Below are 20403 nucleotides of genomic sequence, written 5' to 3' on the forward strand. Positions count from 1 at the left end.
AACGTCTGGAGTGGGAGCGTGAACACGACCGAATGAGTGTTGGCAATGATTAGTGGGCAATGAAAGAGTAAACCCTGTAACTTAAAAGCATTAAGAAATGCAATCATTTCCACCTCTAAAAAGCAGGTCTGTAAAATGTTTTTATGATCACTTCCCTTTCTCTTGAAACTATGACTTTTGCTGCATTATCTATTTACTTTCGAGGTGTAGGACAAGACTAACAGGGCTGTAGAAAAGTATGAATCACAAAGACGCAATAAGAGTCTGGAGACTCAGCGAGAACACCTGGTAGTGCTTCCCCAATGCTCTGGTTAATATTTACCCGTGGTATAGGAACTATTTAAAGAATTGTTGATACCTTGGTCACAATTTTTGCTTTCAGTAGCAGAGCACGGTGTATTTGATGTGGTTTGAGAAGTTTTCTGAAGACGCAGGAACCACTTTTATATCAAGGTCAAACTCGTAGGAAAGCTTCTTCTGCAGTGCTCGTTTTTGTCTCAGCTTGTTGAAAATGGCGGGTGTAAGCGGCTGCATGAAATACTCCATGTTCGTCTTCAACTTCTTATTTTGGGTAAGTTGGTGTTTAAATTGTTATTAGTGATGCATGAAATGTGTTCAATATTGTCTGAACGCTGCAGTTGAAGGAATTGTAAAGAAAATAGAGCATAAGTGGAACCAGAGTACAATTCTAAATCAGGGAGGGGAGAATATGTTTAACTTTTGCCCTTCCCTTTGTCTTTTTCCTTCAAAATAGCTTTCCCTCCGCATTCAAAAGTAGACCAGCCATGAGTCTGTCTCCCTGCCCATATCATGCCCCTCATGTCAAAGGATATCAGTCATTTCAGTCAGAAGATAACAGACTCTCCACTTACAATGCATCGTTCTCTTGCTTTTATTGTCTGCTGCTTGCATCCAAATGGCATAATCCTGAAAATGTAGTTGCAACAGAAGATACGGAAAATTCACTTTTATTTTTAGCCGCCTAATTGATAAATGGTTTTCATATCCTTCTTTGTGGTTCTTTGCTTTACGTTCAGTGTCATAATTAGTTTCTGATGGTGGACAGTAAATGCTTGTAAAATGGTGTGGGCTGGCAGTACTGCCAATAGCTGTATCAAGGCAGATACAGCACAGGGCAGCAGGCAGGTTTCTGAGTGTCGTTTGAACCGTATTTGTCTATTTATCACATCTCAGCTGGTTTGCAAGAATTTCAGGTCCTGGAAGCTCTGGAAAGGTTTGAGTTAAAGAACATTTCTCTCATGGTTCAACCTCACTGTTAGTTTTCCCAACAGAGATTTCTCAGGTTCACCAGAGGTTCACTGAAATCAGAAGCGGAACTACTAGCCACATTATGAGCTTTGCCTCAAGGGATTTTTTTCAAGTGAAAAGGTGATACCATTCAAAAGGGACCACAAACAGTAGCCTTGGAAAACTTGTGGCTAGCCAAAATGAGAAGAATTAGCAAAATTCTCTGATTGCTTCTGGACCTCACAAAGAAATTCCTAACAGGTCAGTGATGGTTTGGCCTGCCTCCCCCCTCTTCTTCCTCCACGTCCATCAAGGCAAATTGAAGGTATTTGACATCTGTGTTGAAGTTTTTCTGCAACGGTACTTTAAAAAGTCCATAAGTTTCTGACTTGGAATTCCTGCCCCTCAGGAAGTTTTTCCTGTTCACATTCATCTGTATTTACTGTAAGCTAAAACATAGGCAAATGTCTCAGACTAGCATTAGAAAAGCTCCAAACTACTTCTGGAATGAAGATGTGAATAATGCCCCATGCCTAAGCCTCCAGTGACAGCATGGGTTTCCTAGGAAAAAACACAGGATGCGATCCTGGGGGAGTGTTGAAAGCTCAGGAAACAAGCAGGCGTGGAACAAACTTCCCAAACCTATCTTTATGCCAAAGGTAGGAAAATCCGTACGCTATTCTGGGGAAGAATATGCTGAGAGCATTTGCTGTGCATGTGACTGCCTGGATGGAACAGAGGAGGACAAGAATGCAGTTATAGTTACTTATTTTAACGGAAAGGGTTTAGCATGACCAAGATAGGTAAGAACAGACGTGGTGCAAACAGGAATATGGGCCGATGGAGTGCAACGAAGCTGAATTCTTTGATTCACATTCCTGTCTCTAATTCCTGGAAATCATTAAATTGCTGTATTAAAGTAGAGGGAACAGTGATGTCTTTACAACCACTGGTCCCACAGCTGCTCTCCCTGGTGCACAAGGCAGTTGGCAAGTGGAAAATTAGACTGATAGTGGGAAATGAAGGCGACTTTAACCTTAACTAGATAAAAGCAACGGCTGCATATTTGCCTGGCGTCCTTTCATTTTAAGCCTTTTGCAATCTCTCTGGGAGTGTACCCTCCTAGGGGACTTGGGAATGGGCTTTCCAGCCTTCTGATGGCTTTTTCTAAGCCGCTCTTGCAGCACAGCACTAAGTGTGTAAGCCCTAGAATAGTCTAAGCTAGCTCTGCAAAGTGGCTCTGGCTTCACTACATGACGTGTGCCCCATGGGAATCTACAGCCCCATGAGCCCCATGCTGGGCTCCAGTGTGTCCATAGAGTTTTGCATCCTCCCAGCTTGGTGAAAGCAAGCTGGCCATGGGCTTTTGAAGACCTGTGCTTTGGAGCTGGGTGCCTATATGGAGCTTTTAACAGTCCTTAAGTTAATCCTTAAGTCAGTTTTGTGCATTAAACCTGACACATAGGTTAGATTTTTCCTCTTTCCCTCCTTCAGAGTCTGCAGGATATCCAGTCTCACCTGCTGCCCTCATTCTGTCAGCTTCTGCTACTCCACGTCATGCAAAATTGTAGAATTACCTTTTTTTTGCACTAAATATTGATGTCTGATCCTAGTTTGAGGCAACCCGATTAGTGATAGAGCAATCTTTGATCAGCTGTTGATACCAGACTTGTAGTCCCATCTACAACCAAAGTGGCCCCTTCCCCATACCTTACATCTGAACATCTCGATCCCTGAAAGTAGCGACCCAAACTTAGCAGGTATGCTGAGACATAGACTGCGTTGTCTGTAGGACCTTCCTAGCACTGTTCATTTCAAGTATCTCAAGGAAGCATTCCAGTCAAATGTTTTCTTGAGAAGGAGCAACCTTGTAGAAAGCTCCTCCTGATACCCTTAAACTGGTTGCTTAAAAAGTGTGTGCCAGTGGAGGGAATTCCCCATAGGATTGATATTCCCGTGTCTGAGAAGTGGAGAGTCTCAATATACTGCTGGTCCAGAGTCACGGCAGGTTCATCTGAGGTGATTTTAATTCAACTAGCCTGTATTTCTTCATCACACCAAGACTGAAGGGCTCGAGAAGAGAAGGACCAATTGAATTTGAGGGACAACAGTCCTGTTCCTGGTCAGTTTATGAGGCCGTGACAAGGTCACTGATTCTTGGTCAAGGGTTGAGGCAAAACTACAATAGCCACCTAGTTTTGGGAAAATGAGTGAGAACCTTTTCAAAGAAGCTCCTTTTATTCCATTGGAAAACACTGGTTCATTAAAAATGAAATTTCCTGAAATGAAAGTTTCTTTAGTTGAAACTTTATTTTAAGAAAACTTAATAATTAGGACGGAGTATTCCAGCAAATTTGAAATGTTTGACTTGGACTCTTTGGGAACAGACCATTTTGATTTGTTATTTCAAAACTTTTCTTTGTGTGTTCTTGTACACTTTGTATATTATGAAAATAAACAGAAACAAAACATTAAGATTTTACTAAAATGGAGCATTTTTTATCTGCCTAAACCAACTCTATTTTTATAATTAAAATATATACACCTTACTAAAAATTTTGATTTATAAATGATGTTTCTTTTTTGTATGGAGGAAATAAATAAATATTGTATCATTCCCATCTGATTGGTAAGTTCCTGTACATTCAGCTATATTTACTTCTACTACTGTGCTGTATTTTTATGGGAGGTCCTACGTAACAAATAAGGCAGTGGGCCAAATTCTGTTTGGATTTGTAGCAATAGCTACTTCAGTGGAAATTCTCACATTAGCAAGCCCATGTTGCCTGGTGCATAGCCACATGGCTCACATAGTGCTGCTGAACAAGGCCCAAATATAGAGTCATATGACACCATCAGTTTCCAGGCAGATTCAGTGGGATTCAGAAGGTTTCAGTGGGGAGTTCTAGTTAAATTTGATAACATGATATAGCTGTCATCAATTGTACAACTTTCCTTTTCATGTTTAAAATGTACTTACAGGAGCTTTACTTAGAGCAGGAAAATGTGTGGTACTCATGTCTGAGTGCTGGCTCTGTTCCATATTAAATAATCTGCTAAAGTCGTTATGGTCTTTGATGCTGAATATTCTATGAAACCTTTTGCACGGAAAGTATTTTTTAAGAAAAATTATCTAAAACATATAAAAATAGCTCTTTTAATTTTAAAAGGTTAGGAATTGTCCCAGTCTTCATGGGAAGCTCATAACAACATTTCAGGGCCATTTATGACTTGAGTATTAATGACATACAGGAAGATAATTCTAAATCTGACTAGTCTCTGCTCCTCAGTGATCTCTCTTTCCTACCAGTCGTCTCAGTCCTCAATCCTTACACCTGATTAGCCTCTTAATTACCTGTCTCCAACACTTAATGAAGCAAAATTCTTTGTAAGAATCATCATGGACAAGGTTAGGAATAGAGTGACTGGCGCATAGTGGAATGGTACCTCAACAATCAACGAAACAGGAGCACAACTAGTGATTAGGGAATGTGTCTGGACCTGGGATTCATCTGCCCTGACTTCAACATCTTAAAGCAAGTCATCCCGATCTAACTTTCACATTTACATGACCAAGTAGGGTTGTTTTCTGTAAAAATGTAATGGAAATAATAACTATAGGCATCTTATAGGAGGAATATTCTAAGGATTGAAGATGGCCAGATATTGTTGCAATAGAAACAGCAGAAAGACTTCATTTAGAACTTTTCCTAATAGTTTTACCATAGAGAATAAGTCTCTAGATATGTCCTGAATAATTCTAGAAACAACATTTATACAAACATCCCTTATCAAATCTCATGTGTTTCCATTATACAGGAAACAACGTTCTTTACAGCCATGTTATATACATACAATAGCAATTTATATTCCTCTCTCATCTGACAGAATTTCTGTGTGCTTCCCAACCACATGTATAAATCATCAAGGAAATGCGAAGTCCTCTGAGGCAGAAACATCAGGGATTTGGTGCATAACTGAAGATTTAACTACCCTTATGAAGTTTCCTGGATATGAATCAATATTTTATGCTCCAGCAATTCATGTTTCTTTCACTTTGCCAAACAAATGATTTCAGAATTTTGGCCAGCATATGGTGCAATTTGGATGCTGAACATTAATCTAAAATTGCTAATCTTTCTAAGTATTCTTTATTTTCTCCTGCAGGTGTGTGGTTCCATTATTTTGGGAGTCTCTATATGGATACGTGTTAGCAAAGATGCTCAGCAGGTAAATGAAGGCAGTCATACCAGAACCATGTAAAATGTGGAAGCTACTGCATATACTTTCATTTCCCATCTTCATTTCCACAAATTGGTTATGTTTTTGTTGAGGTGGTTTGTGTGGGTAAAGATTAATGCATTTTATGATGTTTAAGATTAAAAAAGGTGGTGCAGGTATTCAGATAAAGTGATTGACGTAAGCACAGACATGTGACTACAAGAAGAGTCTTCTAGTGTTATTAATGTAGGTTCTTGCAGATACACACTGATTTCTGTTGGAAAACATGTCTCTCTCTCTCCTCTAATGAAAACTAATGATGGTTTTGTTATTGATTTCAGTGTTAGAGAGAATAATGAGGAGCCATGCGGCTCCTAGACTTTTCAGTGTCTTTCCCTATTAGAATAGTATAGTCACATATATTCCTAGGGTTACTTCCATATGTTTGTAGGGTATATTTTTACCTTTCTCACTATCTTCAATAACACAATTCTTATTTCCCCAGTAATTGCAACTTTGAAAGGGAGCAAGGATTTTTCCCTTCTATTTTCAGTGACTCCTTAAAAACACCTTATCCTTTTTCCCTCATATTTATATAGAAAGAGTTTTAGAGGCCCGAAAATCTTTACTTAGGATCAAAATGTCCTAACAGCCCTCCTGGAAGGGAGAAGAAACTCCCTGAGTTCCCCTCCTGGATTTTATCTGGGTTATTAAATTACTTCAGACTTTATGCCTTTCCTTTTCTGCGAAGCTAGGGAAAATACAATTTTGAGGAGCCCTTGATCTTGCAGACATGCAGCAGAGGCTGGTCCTGTTGGTGCAAAGGCCCTTTGGCCCTGTGGGCCCTGCCAACCTTTTGCCAAGCGTGCTCCCAGTGGCACTGGCCTCTGACTCGCAGCATGTTTTCAGCCACCCTTGAGTGAAGCTGATTTCACAGTTTGTAGATGCTTCTCTGAAAGGCACTGTGCAATCTTTGTATGTTGGTGTTTTGTTATACTAACAGCAAGAAGTATCTGACTCTAAGATTTAAGCAGTATATTTATTCTTGTGAATTTGGGCCATAGAAATGTAACTGAATTTGAAAATTTTATTTGCATACTTCTATTTCCAAAAAGACTTTCTGGCCATAGAGTGAAAAAATGGCCAGGTGTGACATGGAAGCATTTTCTTCAGCTTTCAGATTGAGCCTTTGGTATAGATTAAGTTGCAAATCTTCAGATCACTCCTCTGCTGCTCTACCACAGTCTGTCAGTTAAGAACAATAGTTTTTAGGTCAGTATTTTCCCATCTGGAAATAAAAAGATGGTGGAGATAAGAAGGTAACTTTATGTATTCCCTGCCATTTGGCTGATGACACTGTTGCCCTTAGCCAGTCCCAAATGTCTCATGTCTGGTAGAGGACGGATGCAACAGAACTCAGTTCATGATGATGTTATGCCATGGGGTAAATTGGGTCATGGTGGAGAGCTCTGCCGTTCTCTGCTGTGGAAGAGGAAGAATGACAACTTTCACTCCTCAATCAACATTTTACAAGAAGCTAAAATTGCCATACTTGTTAGTTGACCATCTCTAGTATGATGGCTCAGACAGTACAATGGAGCTTGGAAAACCATAACCACTATTATCCTTTCTTACTTTTTGAGAGATTTCCTATTCAGAAAAGCATACTTAAGTGTGTCCCAAACTGGTTTCCTGAAGTGACACTTAGTACTCCCCCAAACCTGTGAATTAAGAGTAGGGACCAAAATTGAAAGCATTTCTCACATTTTTGCCTCTAGGCAAGCAAAGTTCCCATTCAAAACCAATGTATGTTTTGCCTGAGTAATAATTGAACAGACCATAAGGATTTGGCTGTAGATGAATAGAACTTTCTAAGAATAAATAACAGGAGGTTCAGTCCAACTTGGAAGGGGAAAGAACAACACATTCTTCAAATTATACTTGTCTATATACCTTTGCAATTTCCATCAGAAGATAAATGTGACAACTTCCAGACATTTTTGCTAATCTTGGCACCAGCCACACTGGAAAATATTGGTTGAACATTTTTCTCTATTTTGGCCTTTGGCCTTAGTCAGTCCTGTGGGAACTGAATAATTTGATATTTAATAATATTGAGGTATATGAATTGTTTAGTTGAATGTCCCACACATCAAAATACAGTCCTCATCTTTGAGGGTAATATTAGAGATCATGCCTAAAAAAAAGAAAGAGAGCTGCTTCGGAAAATGCATCTATTTCTCTAGTATATCCAGCATCACTCTGAGAAGTGCTGTCTCAGGAACAGCCACAGAGTATGTTCCTGGCCTTCTAATGACAAACAGAGGTTTTGTTTCTTTAACATTTGGTTAATGTAGGAAAGATTTTGAAATAATTAATTTTGCTACTTCCAGTAAAAAGCAAAGATTCATCAAGTGAAAACTAACTGAAAACCACTTTAAAGACAAGAGATCTTTATTTGCTCTGTAAAGTTGACTTTCATCTTGTGCAGAGACAAAGACTGTGAAAGGCCAGGTTCTACCGAGCTCCCCAACAAAACGTTTAAGAAGGGGGCATTAGAGGTTTGTGTATTTATGGATCAGAATTTCTTCATGGTTGCTAATTAGTATATTTATCAGTTATGAAGTAATTCTCTTGTTTGGGGGGATAGGGATGTTTTGGGGAGGAGCTTCTTGTAGCTGAAACATTTTTTTTCCCCTCTTTTTTCAGGAGTTGAATATAGACAGCAGCCTGTTTGCAGGGGTTGATCTGCTGATAGCCGTGGGCTCCATCATTATGGTCCTTGGGTTTCTGGGGTGCTGTGGTGCCATAAAGGAGAGCCGGTGCATGCTGCTGTTGGTAGGAAAGAAAAATATTTGGCTACCTTTACCAGGCCACAGCTACATTTGATGGATAAGGTCCTTGCAAGTAGTATCAAATGAGGATGGGGGCCTTTGTGTTTAATCAAATTCTTGATTATGATCATGTGTTTTCATTGCTTACCTTGTGCTTGAGCCCCTTCTGAATTCTAGTGCAGAAAAAAGGATAAGTGGTCTCATCAACAAGAAGACAGGGTCCAGAGAGCCCCAAACATGTCACTAGCTTTTTTTCCATCCACCTATCACGGAAGTTCCCTCCACCAGTCCTCCCTCACTACCTATCCCATTTAATTTCATAAATTCCCAGTTGCTCCCTTTGCTGGTCCTCCTAGAACATCTTCCCTGTCCTCATGCCCAACACCTCTCACCTACACACTGCCCATCATGCCACTGCTCTGGTGTGCACCTTGTTTTGATCACCAGCTGAGCACACTCTGTCTCGAGCACCCCCTTTTCTCATCGCCAAAGAAGGAATAACTGGAGCAGCTCTGACTGGAACTTCAGTTCATTCTACCTACATGGTTATTCAAGCACATGAAAGCTTAGCATTCATTTAGAAGAAATTATATCATCTCGGTCAAAAGTACTACAGTTTTCTCCCCCTTTTGTTTTCTTCCTAGTTTTTTATTGGACTGCTTCTGATCCTGATCCTTCAGGTCACAGGAGGTATTTTAGGAGCAGTGTACAGATCTCAGGTACAGTATTATTCTGCATTTTCATGGATGTCTTCCCAGAGTTTTGTTTCTACCCTGAAAACTAATAAAATATTTGGACTTGCAGATTGAAACATCCCTTAACAAGACTCTCCAGGAAAGTGTGAATTCATTGCAAAGCTCTACAGAAGAATCTAAAGTGTTTCAAGAGAAGTTCCAGAAGTTTGAGATAACGGTAATTAAAACGTAACAAAGGGCAGGGGTTGTTGCTATCTGTTCCATGTCTAGCATTTGTCTGTGCTTCATTTTATGGCTACTCTGCCATAGATTTGAATTTCATTCCCTGGGGAGGGGGAAGGGTCTGACTTAAATGCAAATTAAAACACTACACAAGGGGCTTCTGCTCTCTTGACATGACATGGGCTTTCTGTGATGATTTCTTTGTGCAATAGTGTTTATAAGAGCAATGGAGCAAGGACACACAACATGCAAGTGAGACCGACAGTTAGCTAAGAAGTTCTTTCATGAGAAGGCTGCCTGCTCCTTTGTTACAGCTTTCCCTTCTGAAGGGATATTGCTCCTTCACTGTATCCCAGCTAGGAACTATCTAGTACTCTTAAGGCAAGATTACCCCGGGGATAAACTTCAGGAGTGTATTTCATTTGGAATATCCTATTGCTATGAAGTCATTAAATGCCATACTTTACTGTGTAAGAAGGGGGAAGAAAATATGATAAAAGGGAGGTTTGTTTTCACTGTGCTTATAGCTGTCCTGGCTTCCCCCACCTGCAGGACCCCAGAAGATGGACACTTAGTGCCAGCTTGCTCCTGGGTATCACACAGAGAATACCCTTGAATCTCACTGATATTGATGGTGTAGACCCCTGCCCCTCCCACTAGTACTTGTGTCTATACATTGACAGAGTGCCTGCTGTTATTTTTTTTTATTCCCTAATGGGTGATGACTTTGATAGGTAGGTTTAAAGAATTCCTATACATTTAAACACTGCTGGTGTGAAAGAAAAGGAAGCAAGAAACAATATTTGAGTGGCTTATATTACTTCCACTTCTCCTTCCCCATTCCACCTCCAGCCCTGTCCTCTGCTTCTGAGCCAGCTTATTTCTTCTGATATAATAAGCAGCTCCCTGGAGAGATTATTGAAGGGTGAGCAAAATGAAAAATCCCGTAATTACTGTATTAATTTTTAAATAGACCAGGATTGCTTTATGATGTCCCACGGCCTTTGCTTTTATACAAAATTATGTGAACATTTCCAGCTGCTTTTTAAAAGAGGGAGGACCTCAAACCCAAGTCTGCACCCCTGAGCTTTAGTGGCTTGAATAAAGTGGAACATGAAGTGAAACTGCACCTGGTTTAGGTTTCACAAACCCCAAATGGAGCCCTGGCCTCCTCAGTCCATTTCTAATTTAAAGGGCTAACCATCATTCAAGGTGGTTCTTTTTCTAGATTTCAGAGTTTTATGTGCCTGACTTTTACATTTTCAGCCTGGCTTTTCAAGATGTGAAATGCGGATGTTACTGCGGCTGTTACTTACCTTCTGCAAGTATAACCTGCAGAAAGAAGACTTGATTCTCAAGAAATACTATACCCAGCATTGTTCCATGTTCCAGTTCCATTCTGGCACTGGCAGTCACTAGCTTTATAATATGTTAATGTCTTTTGAGCACTGTATACTGAAAATCTGGTGTTTTTTCCTTTTTTTTTTCTTTTTTTTTAAACTTGTGCACTTACGTTCTTATAACTGGTATGGAAATGTAAAGGGTGTTTGAGACATACCAATTTGGGACAACCTCTGCATGGGAAAAGATGAAAGAAAATTTCTCCTTCGTTGTTCCTCTAAGCTCCCTCGTCTACTCTCCTCAAACTGCAAATAACCACTTTTTTCCTCATCTCCCCATTTCCTCCTTTCTTGCAGAACCAGTGCTGCGGTTTGCTGAATGGACCTCCAGACTGGGGAAAAAATTTTAACAGTCTTTTTGGTAGCAAGAAAATCTGTGAGTGTGACATAAAGAACCCATCAACAGACCTCTGCACCTTCTATAAAGGCAGATACGTTTATAAAACGGTAAGAAAAATACAATGTTCCGCTCTTCTTTCCAAAAAGAGGTTTTAACCCAAGGTTGTCTTTGGTGACTGGCATAGACAGCAGTTCTGTATCTTTCCAAAAAGGCAAAGTTTTGCCTTCACTTCATTAGTCAGAATTGCCCCTGTGCCATCTGTGATGAAATTACTGTGCATACATGAAATACGCTGCTGCTTCCTCTTCCTGGGATGCCTCTATTTTAGCTGTGCGGTGCAGTACCCTTAGGACCACAGCAGTCTGCGTGGTTACTATGGGTGAAAATTATTACGGCTTTGGGGTCAGGGTATGCCTCTGGGTCAGAGCAGCACGTCAGCTACCCTTTGGCTCTCACTCCTCCCTCAGAAGATTATGTTCCCACCCAGGCTCATTCTGGTGGTAGACATGTTGACTCAGAGGCTTTCAAAGGGCTAAGGGATATTGAAAAACGAACACTTTAAATGCAAGGCCTTTGGGGCTTTATAGTCCTTTAATAAAAAAACCCACACTCATTTTGCAGGATCTGCTGGAAGGAAACCTTACATGTTGTAGGCTTCATGGCAGCATACTCCAAGTGTAATTTCCTACAACTACAGCCTTTTGAAAAGCTTGTGGCAGTTAATATAATAATAAGGCAAAAATGTCTGGTGACAGGCAACAAGAAAGCGTACTCAAAAATTGGTAGGTGGGCAGCAGAGATCTCAATTAATTAATTTCAAGATTTATCTATCTCCTTATATGGAAATTTGGAGTCCATGCATACAAAGAAAAATATGAAAAAAGTGGAAAACTAGCACAAAATAACTTAATTTTCAGAATGCTGGTGGTACAAAGTTTGCCAATCTGCACCTAGCACAAAGCAGATTTTAGCAAATGTCCATTCTGCTGGTATACTTCTCTAAATGCGCAGCTCCTTAGCCAGGTCCTCCCTGAACACTAATTTCCTCCCTGTGTAGTCCCACAGAAGCAAATACTGTTTTAAAGCAAGGGAACAGTCTGGTTAAATAGAGGATGCCAGAACCCAATCTGGAAATAAGATGTATACAAAGAGGCTGTTTTGGCCACATTGTAATGTCTTTTTGGCCTCAGGCAAACCCTCAAAGGACACATGAGAAGCCATCAGTGAAATTACTGCAGGTGCAAGATATCGCTCACATGAACACACAGCTTTCATGGTGGTGTTAGATGCTAGTAAAGACATTCAACTCTTGTGATCCAAGAAAAAAGATTTGAAATTCAGTGCAGTTCTGAGTCAGCTTAAATGAGAGTTTTTTTAGAAGGACTAGAAGGAGAAGACGCATGTGTTTATTGTGAGGGAGGAAATATGGTGAAAGAATACAACTATATTTGGGGGAAAGGCAGTTGTAGTGTTGGAACAGTACTGTAGTTTTGATGGATTTAAGCTGTACTTGGCTTTCCCTACAGTTTGCAAAAGCAGTATTGTCAATGCCTGGAGAAGATGTAGTCATTATAAGAACAGATGTATGCATTTATTAAAAAGGAGTGTAGCTCTGCATAGAACTTCAGATATGATCACTCTCTTCCTCCCAGCCCCAGCCCAAGACCACCAAACATTTGTCAAAATTAATTTTTAAGCTAGGTTTTATATCCAAATATTGTTAGTTGAGCCCGATTCTAATAACAAGCTTTGAAGCTGCAAATCCAAAGATCAGATTAGTGGGAAACTGAAGTTCTCTTTCAGATCTGATCATTGCTGCATTGACTCTTTCCTAGCAGCAAATGATTATCAAGTGAAAGTAAGAATAAATGCTTCTTTCCTTGTCAACTGAAAATCATGCAAACATGAAGCATTACAACTGTATGTGTTTGTTTGAAATTGTACCCTTTTATGGTCAGCTACTAAATTCATCTTCGTATTTGGGAGGCAAAGACTAGATGTCTTTCTCAGAGCACAAGGTACATATAGCTGTGTTTTTTGTGTTTGTTAGCAACAAGCCACAGTAAATTCGAACAGCCTTTCTTTAACACAGAGAGAAAGAAAGAGAAAGAGAGAAAGAGTGAGAGTTGTTATTTTAGAGGATGCATTCCTAATAACCTTAGGATAATATTGCTTACCTACAATTAATCATTTTGTCTTATTTTTCAGCCTTGTGGAGATGTGATTATCGAATACCTTAAAGAGCATCTGCTCATAATTATGGGGATCGCCTTTGGACTGGCCGTTATTGAGGTACCAGTACACACCATTAAAATATTTAGTAGCTGACAAGCAATATGTTCTACTTAGAAATACACTGGGAATAGGATTCAAACACCTGGCTTGCTCAATTAATAGACAAGGGAAAACCACCTCTCACCTTAGCTATAATCTTACTGTTATTTCATATAAACAGTATACGGCTGCCGAGCTGCGAACTTCAGGTGGGATCAGACCACCCTGCTGCCTGTATAAGTGTATCACATGGGACTTTTTCTGCAAAGAGTTGACAGTCCTGGAGCCAGGCTGTGCCTTGACAGCGAGCCCTGTGGACACAGGGGTGTGCAGATGCCCAGCCCCAGGAAAACATGAGGCAGAATAGCCAGTCTTTTCCTCTTCTTTCCCTTCTTTGCTTGAGGAAAAAGTAATCTCATAAGAAAACTTAGCTCCTAAACTGCATACTCTTATCACAGAGAAATTATGGTATAAAATTATTATTCTGAGGCATAATTTAGCCATCAAGATGGTGCGTGAATGTGCCTGAGTGCGCACCTGTGCCGCTCCATATATTCCTGTGTGTAAAAAAAACAGAGTGTGTGAGCTCTTTATTTTAATTGCTTCATCATACACTGAAGAATAACATGCAAAATCTTCTCCAAAGAGAGGAGGAAGAACAGTGAGGTTATCCAGTCAGCTACTTGATGAATGATAGGCTTTAATTAGGAGAAAATGACAAAGAAACAGGGGATTTCATCATGTTGCTTTCTTCAGTCATTTTCTTTCTTTTCACGATTCCTCTGTGGTTTCCCTCCTCCCCCGCCCCCCGCCGATGGATGTTTGAGGGAAAAGCAGAAATGACGAAGATTGCTGTGCAGCGTTCAGTCTGTTATTCCAAGTAAAAACTTCTTAACATCATTGGCAGAGGATTGCTCCTCGTGGTAGAGGAGTGGGCAAGAGCCCCGACTCAAAAATACATTTCCAGGAAAATAATAGTAAGTGGGGAAGAGTTACGCAGCTGCAGCACTGAGACAGGACAGGCCACCAACTTCTTACTTGGCACAGGCTTCATGTTATTTAAGGTGCTATATGTGGGGGGTCAGGTCTCTTGCCTATATGTAGACTTTGGGGGGAAAATAGGTGAAATACACCAACACTAAAAGGCCTTTAAAAATATAACAGAAGTATAAAATTGCATCTGTATCCTGAAGGTAAGTTATAAGTCACTTTGCTCTAGTTACTGCAGTTACATGAGTTGTAGCCTTTAGTTCATTGGCCATCATTCTTCCCTGTTCTCCAGTTGGCATTTTCTGTGGTGGCTGCCTCTCCCAATCATAAAAGGATTTGAAAACAACATGAATAAAAAAATATGAGCCTCAGCTGGTACAAGTTGTCAGCTGGCAATTTACACTTGATAAACATTTAGCCTTTCCAAAGATATTAACATATTATGACTTCTCAAGTAATTGCAAATCAAAGGCCACATGCTTAACCATCTCTCTGCTCTGGAAAACCCCAGATAGATAGATAAAAAGAAGTGGACAAGGAAAAGTGCTCTTCCCAAGCATTCCCCCCTCTGCCTGCTCCATTATGCCACTTGTGGGCTGTTAATGGTTTCAGCTCACCCTGTTAGTGGAAGTGATACTGAGAAGAAGAGCCCAGTTTCACTTGGGTGCAAGTGAAAATGTGGGCATGGTATGTCAGGGAAGCCCTGTCGGCTTATTCCTACTGTGAGTCCATCCCCTTGTCTTAGCTGTACTCCTGTGTTCTGTATGCTCTCCACTGTCTCTTCCTTAAATAAATGAAGCATCCTGGTGTTCATGGCTTCATAAATGTCAGTTGGATAATTTCCATTTTTGTGAAACACCTTCACAGACTGGTTAATTTTAAATCCAGAAAGAAGCTTTCTGATCTTCTGATCTCGCCAGCTGTCTGTCACAGGCTGTGGAATTTCACCCAGTAATTCCCACTACAGAAGGTGACCCTGCTGAATTTTATATTTCAAGCAACAGCTTCTTTAGTGGACTCAGTGTTTCTGTCCCAAATCTATTACTGACAAATATAAAGTATTTGTTGCATGATCATTTGCCACTCAAAATGGTAGGGTATGTGTATAGATGTATGCCTGTATACATATATACATGTATACCCTTACACATATGTTTACATAAAAGAGAGTGACAGTGGAAAAGAAGAGAGCTTTCAAAGGGAAACAACCCTTAGAATATGCAATGAAATCAGAAAGTTCCTCCAACTTTCTTAGAAAATAAAAGATTGATTTTTTGTCCAAATTTCCTGAACTTCTCAGTATTTGCTGCTCCATTGCAGCTAACAACTGCATTTTAAACCCCCAGAGTTACAGGGTTCCCCGTCCACAGAGGCAATCCATCTTTTAAACAAATTCCATCATGTCTGCAGTCTTACCTGTGGTACATACTGATTTCATTAAAATGGCTATATTCTAGAGTCAAGTTCTTTAAGAATTACATTGGAAAAGATCTCCTGCATAGCAGATTTAGCCTGCATGTAAATCCAAGACTTTTGCAAACAAAATGTTCCCACCGTGTATCGGTTGTATCCTGGGATTTCCAGGACTGCCAAGTAATACCAGAAATGTCTTTGTTTTCCAGATTCTCGGTTTGGGGTTTTCTATGAGCCTCTATTGCCAGATCCAGAGAAAATGAAACTGTGGAAGTGTCAGAACGATGTCACCAGCCAAATCAAAACCTTTGTCGATAGAAGGATATTTGGCTTGGCACATTCGATAAATATATGCATGTCCCAGGCAGCTGTTCTAATGAAAAAGACAGCCCTTGTGCACACGGATGCTTCACAATTTGCGAAATGACCTCCTTATCCTTCATAAGATTTAATGATGTGAATGTGAATTTTTATTTGCAATAAACGTCTTTGTTTATGTTTCTGAGGAATTTATTTTGTCTGAAGACAGCATTTAAGTCATGCCGAGATTCCGAGTTCACCATGCAGGGTGTCCACATGGGTGTTATGCCACCCGTAGCAGTCACCGTAAACAGCTGCAAACGATCTCGGGGAATCACATGCCCCCAGGCAGCTTTCCTTGCGGGGCAGGGTGTTTTCATTACGAGTGGTGCAGGTCAGTTTGACACTCGATATGGTATATATGGTCAGGGTTTTGTTACTTGTGAGAAGCACAGGGACTAACTTTCATCCAAATAGGAAAGCCTCATTTCCCTTCAGGGACGTTTAAATCAGTATCCTGGCAGCTGAGATGGTCACTCTCAGGCCCAAATGATGCTTAGATTGCATACGAGAGTTGGATTTAGTGTCACATGTTTTGCAAATATGCATCAAGGGTGAAATCCAAGCCCATGTGGAGGCAAGACGCACACAGAACTCACGTGGGTGAGACTTCACCCAGAGCGGCTAAGACAAGCAGTGGGCTCCCCAGCAGCGGGTGGACAACAGAGGGCACGTCTGGTAACGCAGCAGCAGCAATATAAAGCATACCTGCCTTTGGATTGACCAGTGCTTGCAAGTGTTGGCGTTCTGAGGTGCTGACAGCCCTGACTGTCCCTGCCCAGACCCCTGGGGCTCCCCCCACCACGCCCATGGCCCAGGACCCCATGTCAGCCCCCTGGGGCCGTCGACCCCTGCCCCAGCAATGCCGCAGCAGGGCCAGTCTCCAGCTCCCCACAGCCCTGCCCTGCTTGGCCATGGGGTCCCACCGATCTGGGCCCATGTCCTGGCCTGGCCTCAGCCTGTCTCCATCCCCAGGGAGGTGCCTGATGCCCAGGGCTGGGGCTGCCCCAGTGCCCCCCAGCTGCTCTGCTCCTGGCTGGGGTGGTGGGACGGGCCCTGGCTGCCAGGACCTGCCCTGCCACCCCAGGAGAGACCGCGTGGTCGCAGCCCCCAGGGAGCTGCTGGCCCTGGTGGCTCCCTGACAGAAAGTAAATGGCATCAGAGAGCAGATTTTTTAAAGGTATGAAGATGTCCAACAATGCTCATAGGGATCTGCTGAGGTTTTCCACAGCATGCCGATGGCCTCACTGCTGTACATTGGGGGCTAGCTGTTTTCACCAGTCCTGCTGGGCCCCCATCTTCACCTCCAGACAGCTGCTTTTAAGAGAAAACCACGTACCATGCTCTTCTACTTCAAGACCCCTTGAGTGCCCACGACTGTCTCAAAGCAGACCCGGACTGCTCCCATCTTGACAGAGCCATGCAACTGTTGCTTATAAATACATTAAAAGCTTTTCTTGAGCAGAGACCTTTGCCCATGCCTTATACTGACAGGATTGGGTTCAGGTAAAATTCATCTACAGCAACCACTTTCTTTTAAAACGCATCCAGAGGAAAAGTTTCTGTCCCATCCCCCACCCTTTCCCCGGTACTCAGACCATTAGGCCAAGCAGTGAGAGCTGCTTTCAGAAATTCGTGTGTCTCCCAGGAAAGACATCTAGCTACCAGACAGTTCTGGCACTTGCTCTTCCCTCTGCTGAACCTCAGAAACCGTGCCAGAAGAATTCAAACTTTGTTGGACCAGAGGAAAAGCATGACTCCATAACCCAGCTGTACTCACTGGAAGGAGAAACACTGGCTTCTGGTTCCTCCTCCTCCACAGACTGGTTTTTTCTGCGGATATCTTGCCTGTGATTTGAAATCCTGGGAGCTGAGCCTAAATCACCCAGATCATGGGATGGCAGCTGGACTCTTGGATTATCACTACAGAAAAAATTGGGAGTAGAAGGGCAAAACACAGAGAGAATTGCATCTTCCTCTTCCTCCTCCTCCTCCTTCCCATGAGAAGGAATGTTCTCCTCTTTAAGCAAAGGACCAGAGGGTCTCCACAGAGAGGGCGCTTAGAGCTGTGGTTGCCTAATGGATGGACATGAAGGGGCAATTACAGCTCACTTTTGCTGCCAGAAATAGTTAGCTTCAGGCAGCTGTAAAGTTGAGTATTACTGCTATGGATTTGTGATAAGCATTGACACGAGATTGGCCCAGTGTACACTGGCTTGGACACCAGTCTGGTCCTGTATGCTACTCTGGGGGAGACAGATGTATAAAAGCAAGGTGTTAATACATCTAAATTTTGGTTGTCTACAGCCTACTTTTGGATATAGCCTTCAAAATATACTCCTCTGGCGTCAAAATAATGACGTGTGATACATTAGAATTTTTGTTAAAACTGTGGTGCCATTAAAATCAACAGCAAAATGTTGCTGTCTTCAGTGAGGAACTTTGACACAAGAGTTTCATCTGGAGCTAAGTTGAATAGTTCCGCTGTTTATTTAGGCAATTTGTCTTTATTTCCTAAAGCTTTGAGGAATAAAACTGAAGTACTGTGATTATATGCTACCATGACTATTTAAATGGGATTGAATCAATGAAGTCATTCAGAATATTACCAACTTGCTGGTGAAGTGGGTTTGCCTCTAAAACATACCCATTGCCTTTGATGTTGCAAAACTTATTTACTTGTAATGATGTTCTGTAGCCTCCTGAAGTTTTCTCCTCTGTTTTTCAATGGCAACAGCAAAATACCAAGCATAAACCAAAGAGAAATCTGTCTGGATGGGATTCATCTGGCCACATGCAAAACTCTGTAGAGTAGAAATTCCTATCATAGAATCACGGAATGGTTTGGGTTGGAAGGGCCCTTTAAAGATCATCTAGTCCACCCCCCCTGCCATATCTGAGCTACCTGTTTGAACTCCTCTTATAATCAATGAAGAGAAATAAGCACACCTAGCATTTGAGCCATCTCATTCTAAAATAGATGTCCAAAGAGGTTAGACGAGTCATTTGCATTGCAGGTAGGTGAAGTTGGAGTGAATGAATCCCACCCTACAATACCAAACTTGTTAAAATCAATAGAAGCAGTGGTCAGTCAGGAAAGAGCATTAGTATAATATTCCATGAGGGTGCATTGATTATTCATTGATTCATTGACCTTTTTGCTCAGTCATAATCCAGCCTGCTAGGAAATGAGCCCTGCTTACTCTCTGGGCTGGTAGGATGAGATTCATCTGCTGTGCAGGAATGTCCCTCTCAGAGCCACGATGCTGTAACAGAGATCCCAGCACCACTCCTTCATGGAGTCCTCTTGGTATTCTTATCAGAGAACATTCTGAATTAGCAATTGACTCAAAATAACAATGGGACACTTTTCTGAGCCCACATCCACTTTTTAATCATGATGTCTGGAATTGCTGAAATGGAATTTGACAATAAGTCCTCGATAGAACAATAAAACCATAAGGGTTTTCTTTTGTGGGGTGTTGGAGAAGGTTGTTTTTGTTTTTTCACAATAATCTCATCCAAGGTTATGTTCCTCTCAATGTTACCCAATAAAATAAAGCATACAGAGGAAAGACACATAGCCAAGACCTTAGTGCTTTGGAATAGCAAAGGGAGAAAAAGCATATATCATTATAATCTGAAATAGTATAAGAAAAGAGTGATAGGAAGAAAGACAATGCGTCCCTGCCATTGCTAGGGGAGCTGAATCCCAACTTCAGACCAAGTCTATTTAACACAAACTGGTGATTTATCATGTCAAAGCCAAACAACTATTTAATGGCAACAGATAAGACGTTGCACCTGGGCCAAAATATCTCCAAAGAATGATTTGTTACATCATTTAAGGGATTTCGGGGGAACCTGTTGTTCTTGGAAGGGATTGCATTTGGGGGAAAAATACAGCATAAATAGAAAAAGAAAGAAGTTATAGTTTATCATAAAATATGAGTCAGTAAAGCAATGTCAGGGATGCCATAAACAATGAAGGGAGTGTTAATAAGTCTGTTATTGGAAACAAAAAACAATGAAGAGGCAGATAGACAAACAAAAAAGAAATCTGATTTCGAAAAATGAAAGAAGAATGAAGCAAAACAGGACAGGATAATTTGAAAGAAAAAAGAATAAAGATATTGAGCTTATCAAGATCCAAGGGTTTGCTGCACTCAGCTCAGCGTGAGGGGAATTTGGCCCCGATCCACCTTTGTGTCCTGGCTGTCATATTGAAAGCCAGTTCAACCTGTTCCTCATGCAACGCCAAATCTGCCCCAAATTTGGCTGGCTGTCAGGGCCCCTAAGAAGCTGGTGTTGCAGCTAGGGCTCATCAGAGAAGAGCTGGTAGCCAAAGAGACTACTGGCCAAAGCTGGTAGCCCCAAGAGACAGCTCTGCTAGTTGTACGGCCCCT

General features: G+C 41.4%; 1 protein-coding gene across 1 annotated transcript; it reads left to right on the forward strand.

Annotated features, from left to right (window-relative positions):
* Window positions 1-511: 511 nt before the first annotated feature.
* Window positions 512-16069, forward strand: TSPAN8 (tetraspanin 8). The gene is made up of 8 exons (XM_050915167.1): window positions 512-571; window positions 5416-5478; window positions 8179-8307; window positions 8948-9022; window positions 9108-9215; window positions 10918-11067; window positions 13169-13252; window positions 15847-16069. The coding sequence occupies exons 1-8, from the start codon at window positions 512-514 to the stop codon at window positions 15898-15900; spliced, it is 723 nt and encodes a 240-aa protein (XP_050771124.1). The 3' UTR covers window positions 15901-16069.
* Window positions 16070-20403: the final 4334 nt, after the last annotated feature.

The sequence above is a fragment of the Gymnogyps californianus genome, chromosome 1, assembly GCF_018139145.2.
Source record: "Gymnogyps californianus isolate 813 chromosome 1, ASM1813914v2, whole genome shotgun sequence".
Taxonomy (NCBI): domain Eukaryota; kingdom Metazoa; phylum Chordata; class Aves; order Accipitriformes; family Cathartidae; genus Gymnogyps; species Gymnogyps californianus.

Excerpts from the sequence above, each read along its gene's own strand:
- TSPAN8 (XM_050915167.1), top strand. The coding sequence starts at position 512 with ATGGCGGGTGTAAGCGGCTGCATGAAATACTCCATGTTCGTCTTCAAC. Across the intron at positions 11,068-13,168 it reads GCAGATACGTTTATAAAACG|CCTTGTGGAGATGTGATTAT; the intron begins GTAAGAAAAATA and ends CTTATTTTTCAG. Across the intron at positions 13,253-15,846 it reads TTGGACTGGCCGTTATTGAG|ATTCTCGGTTTGGGGTTTTC; the intron begins GTACCAGTACAC and ends TTTGTTTTCCAG.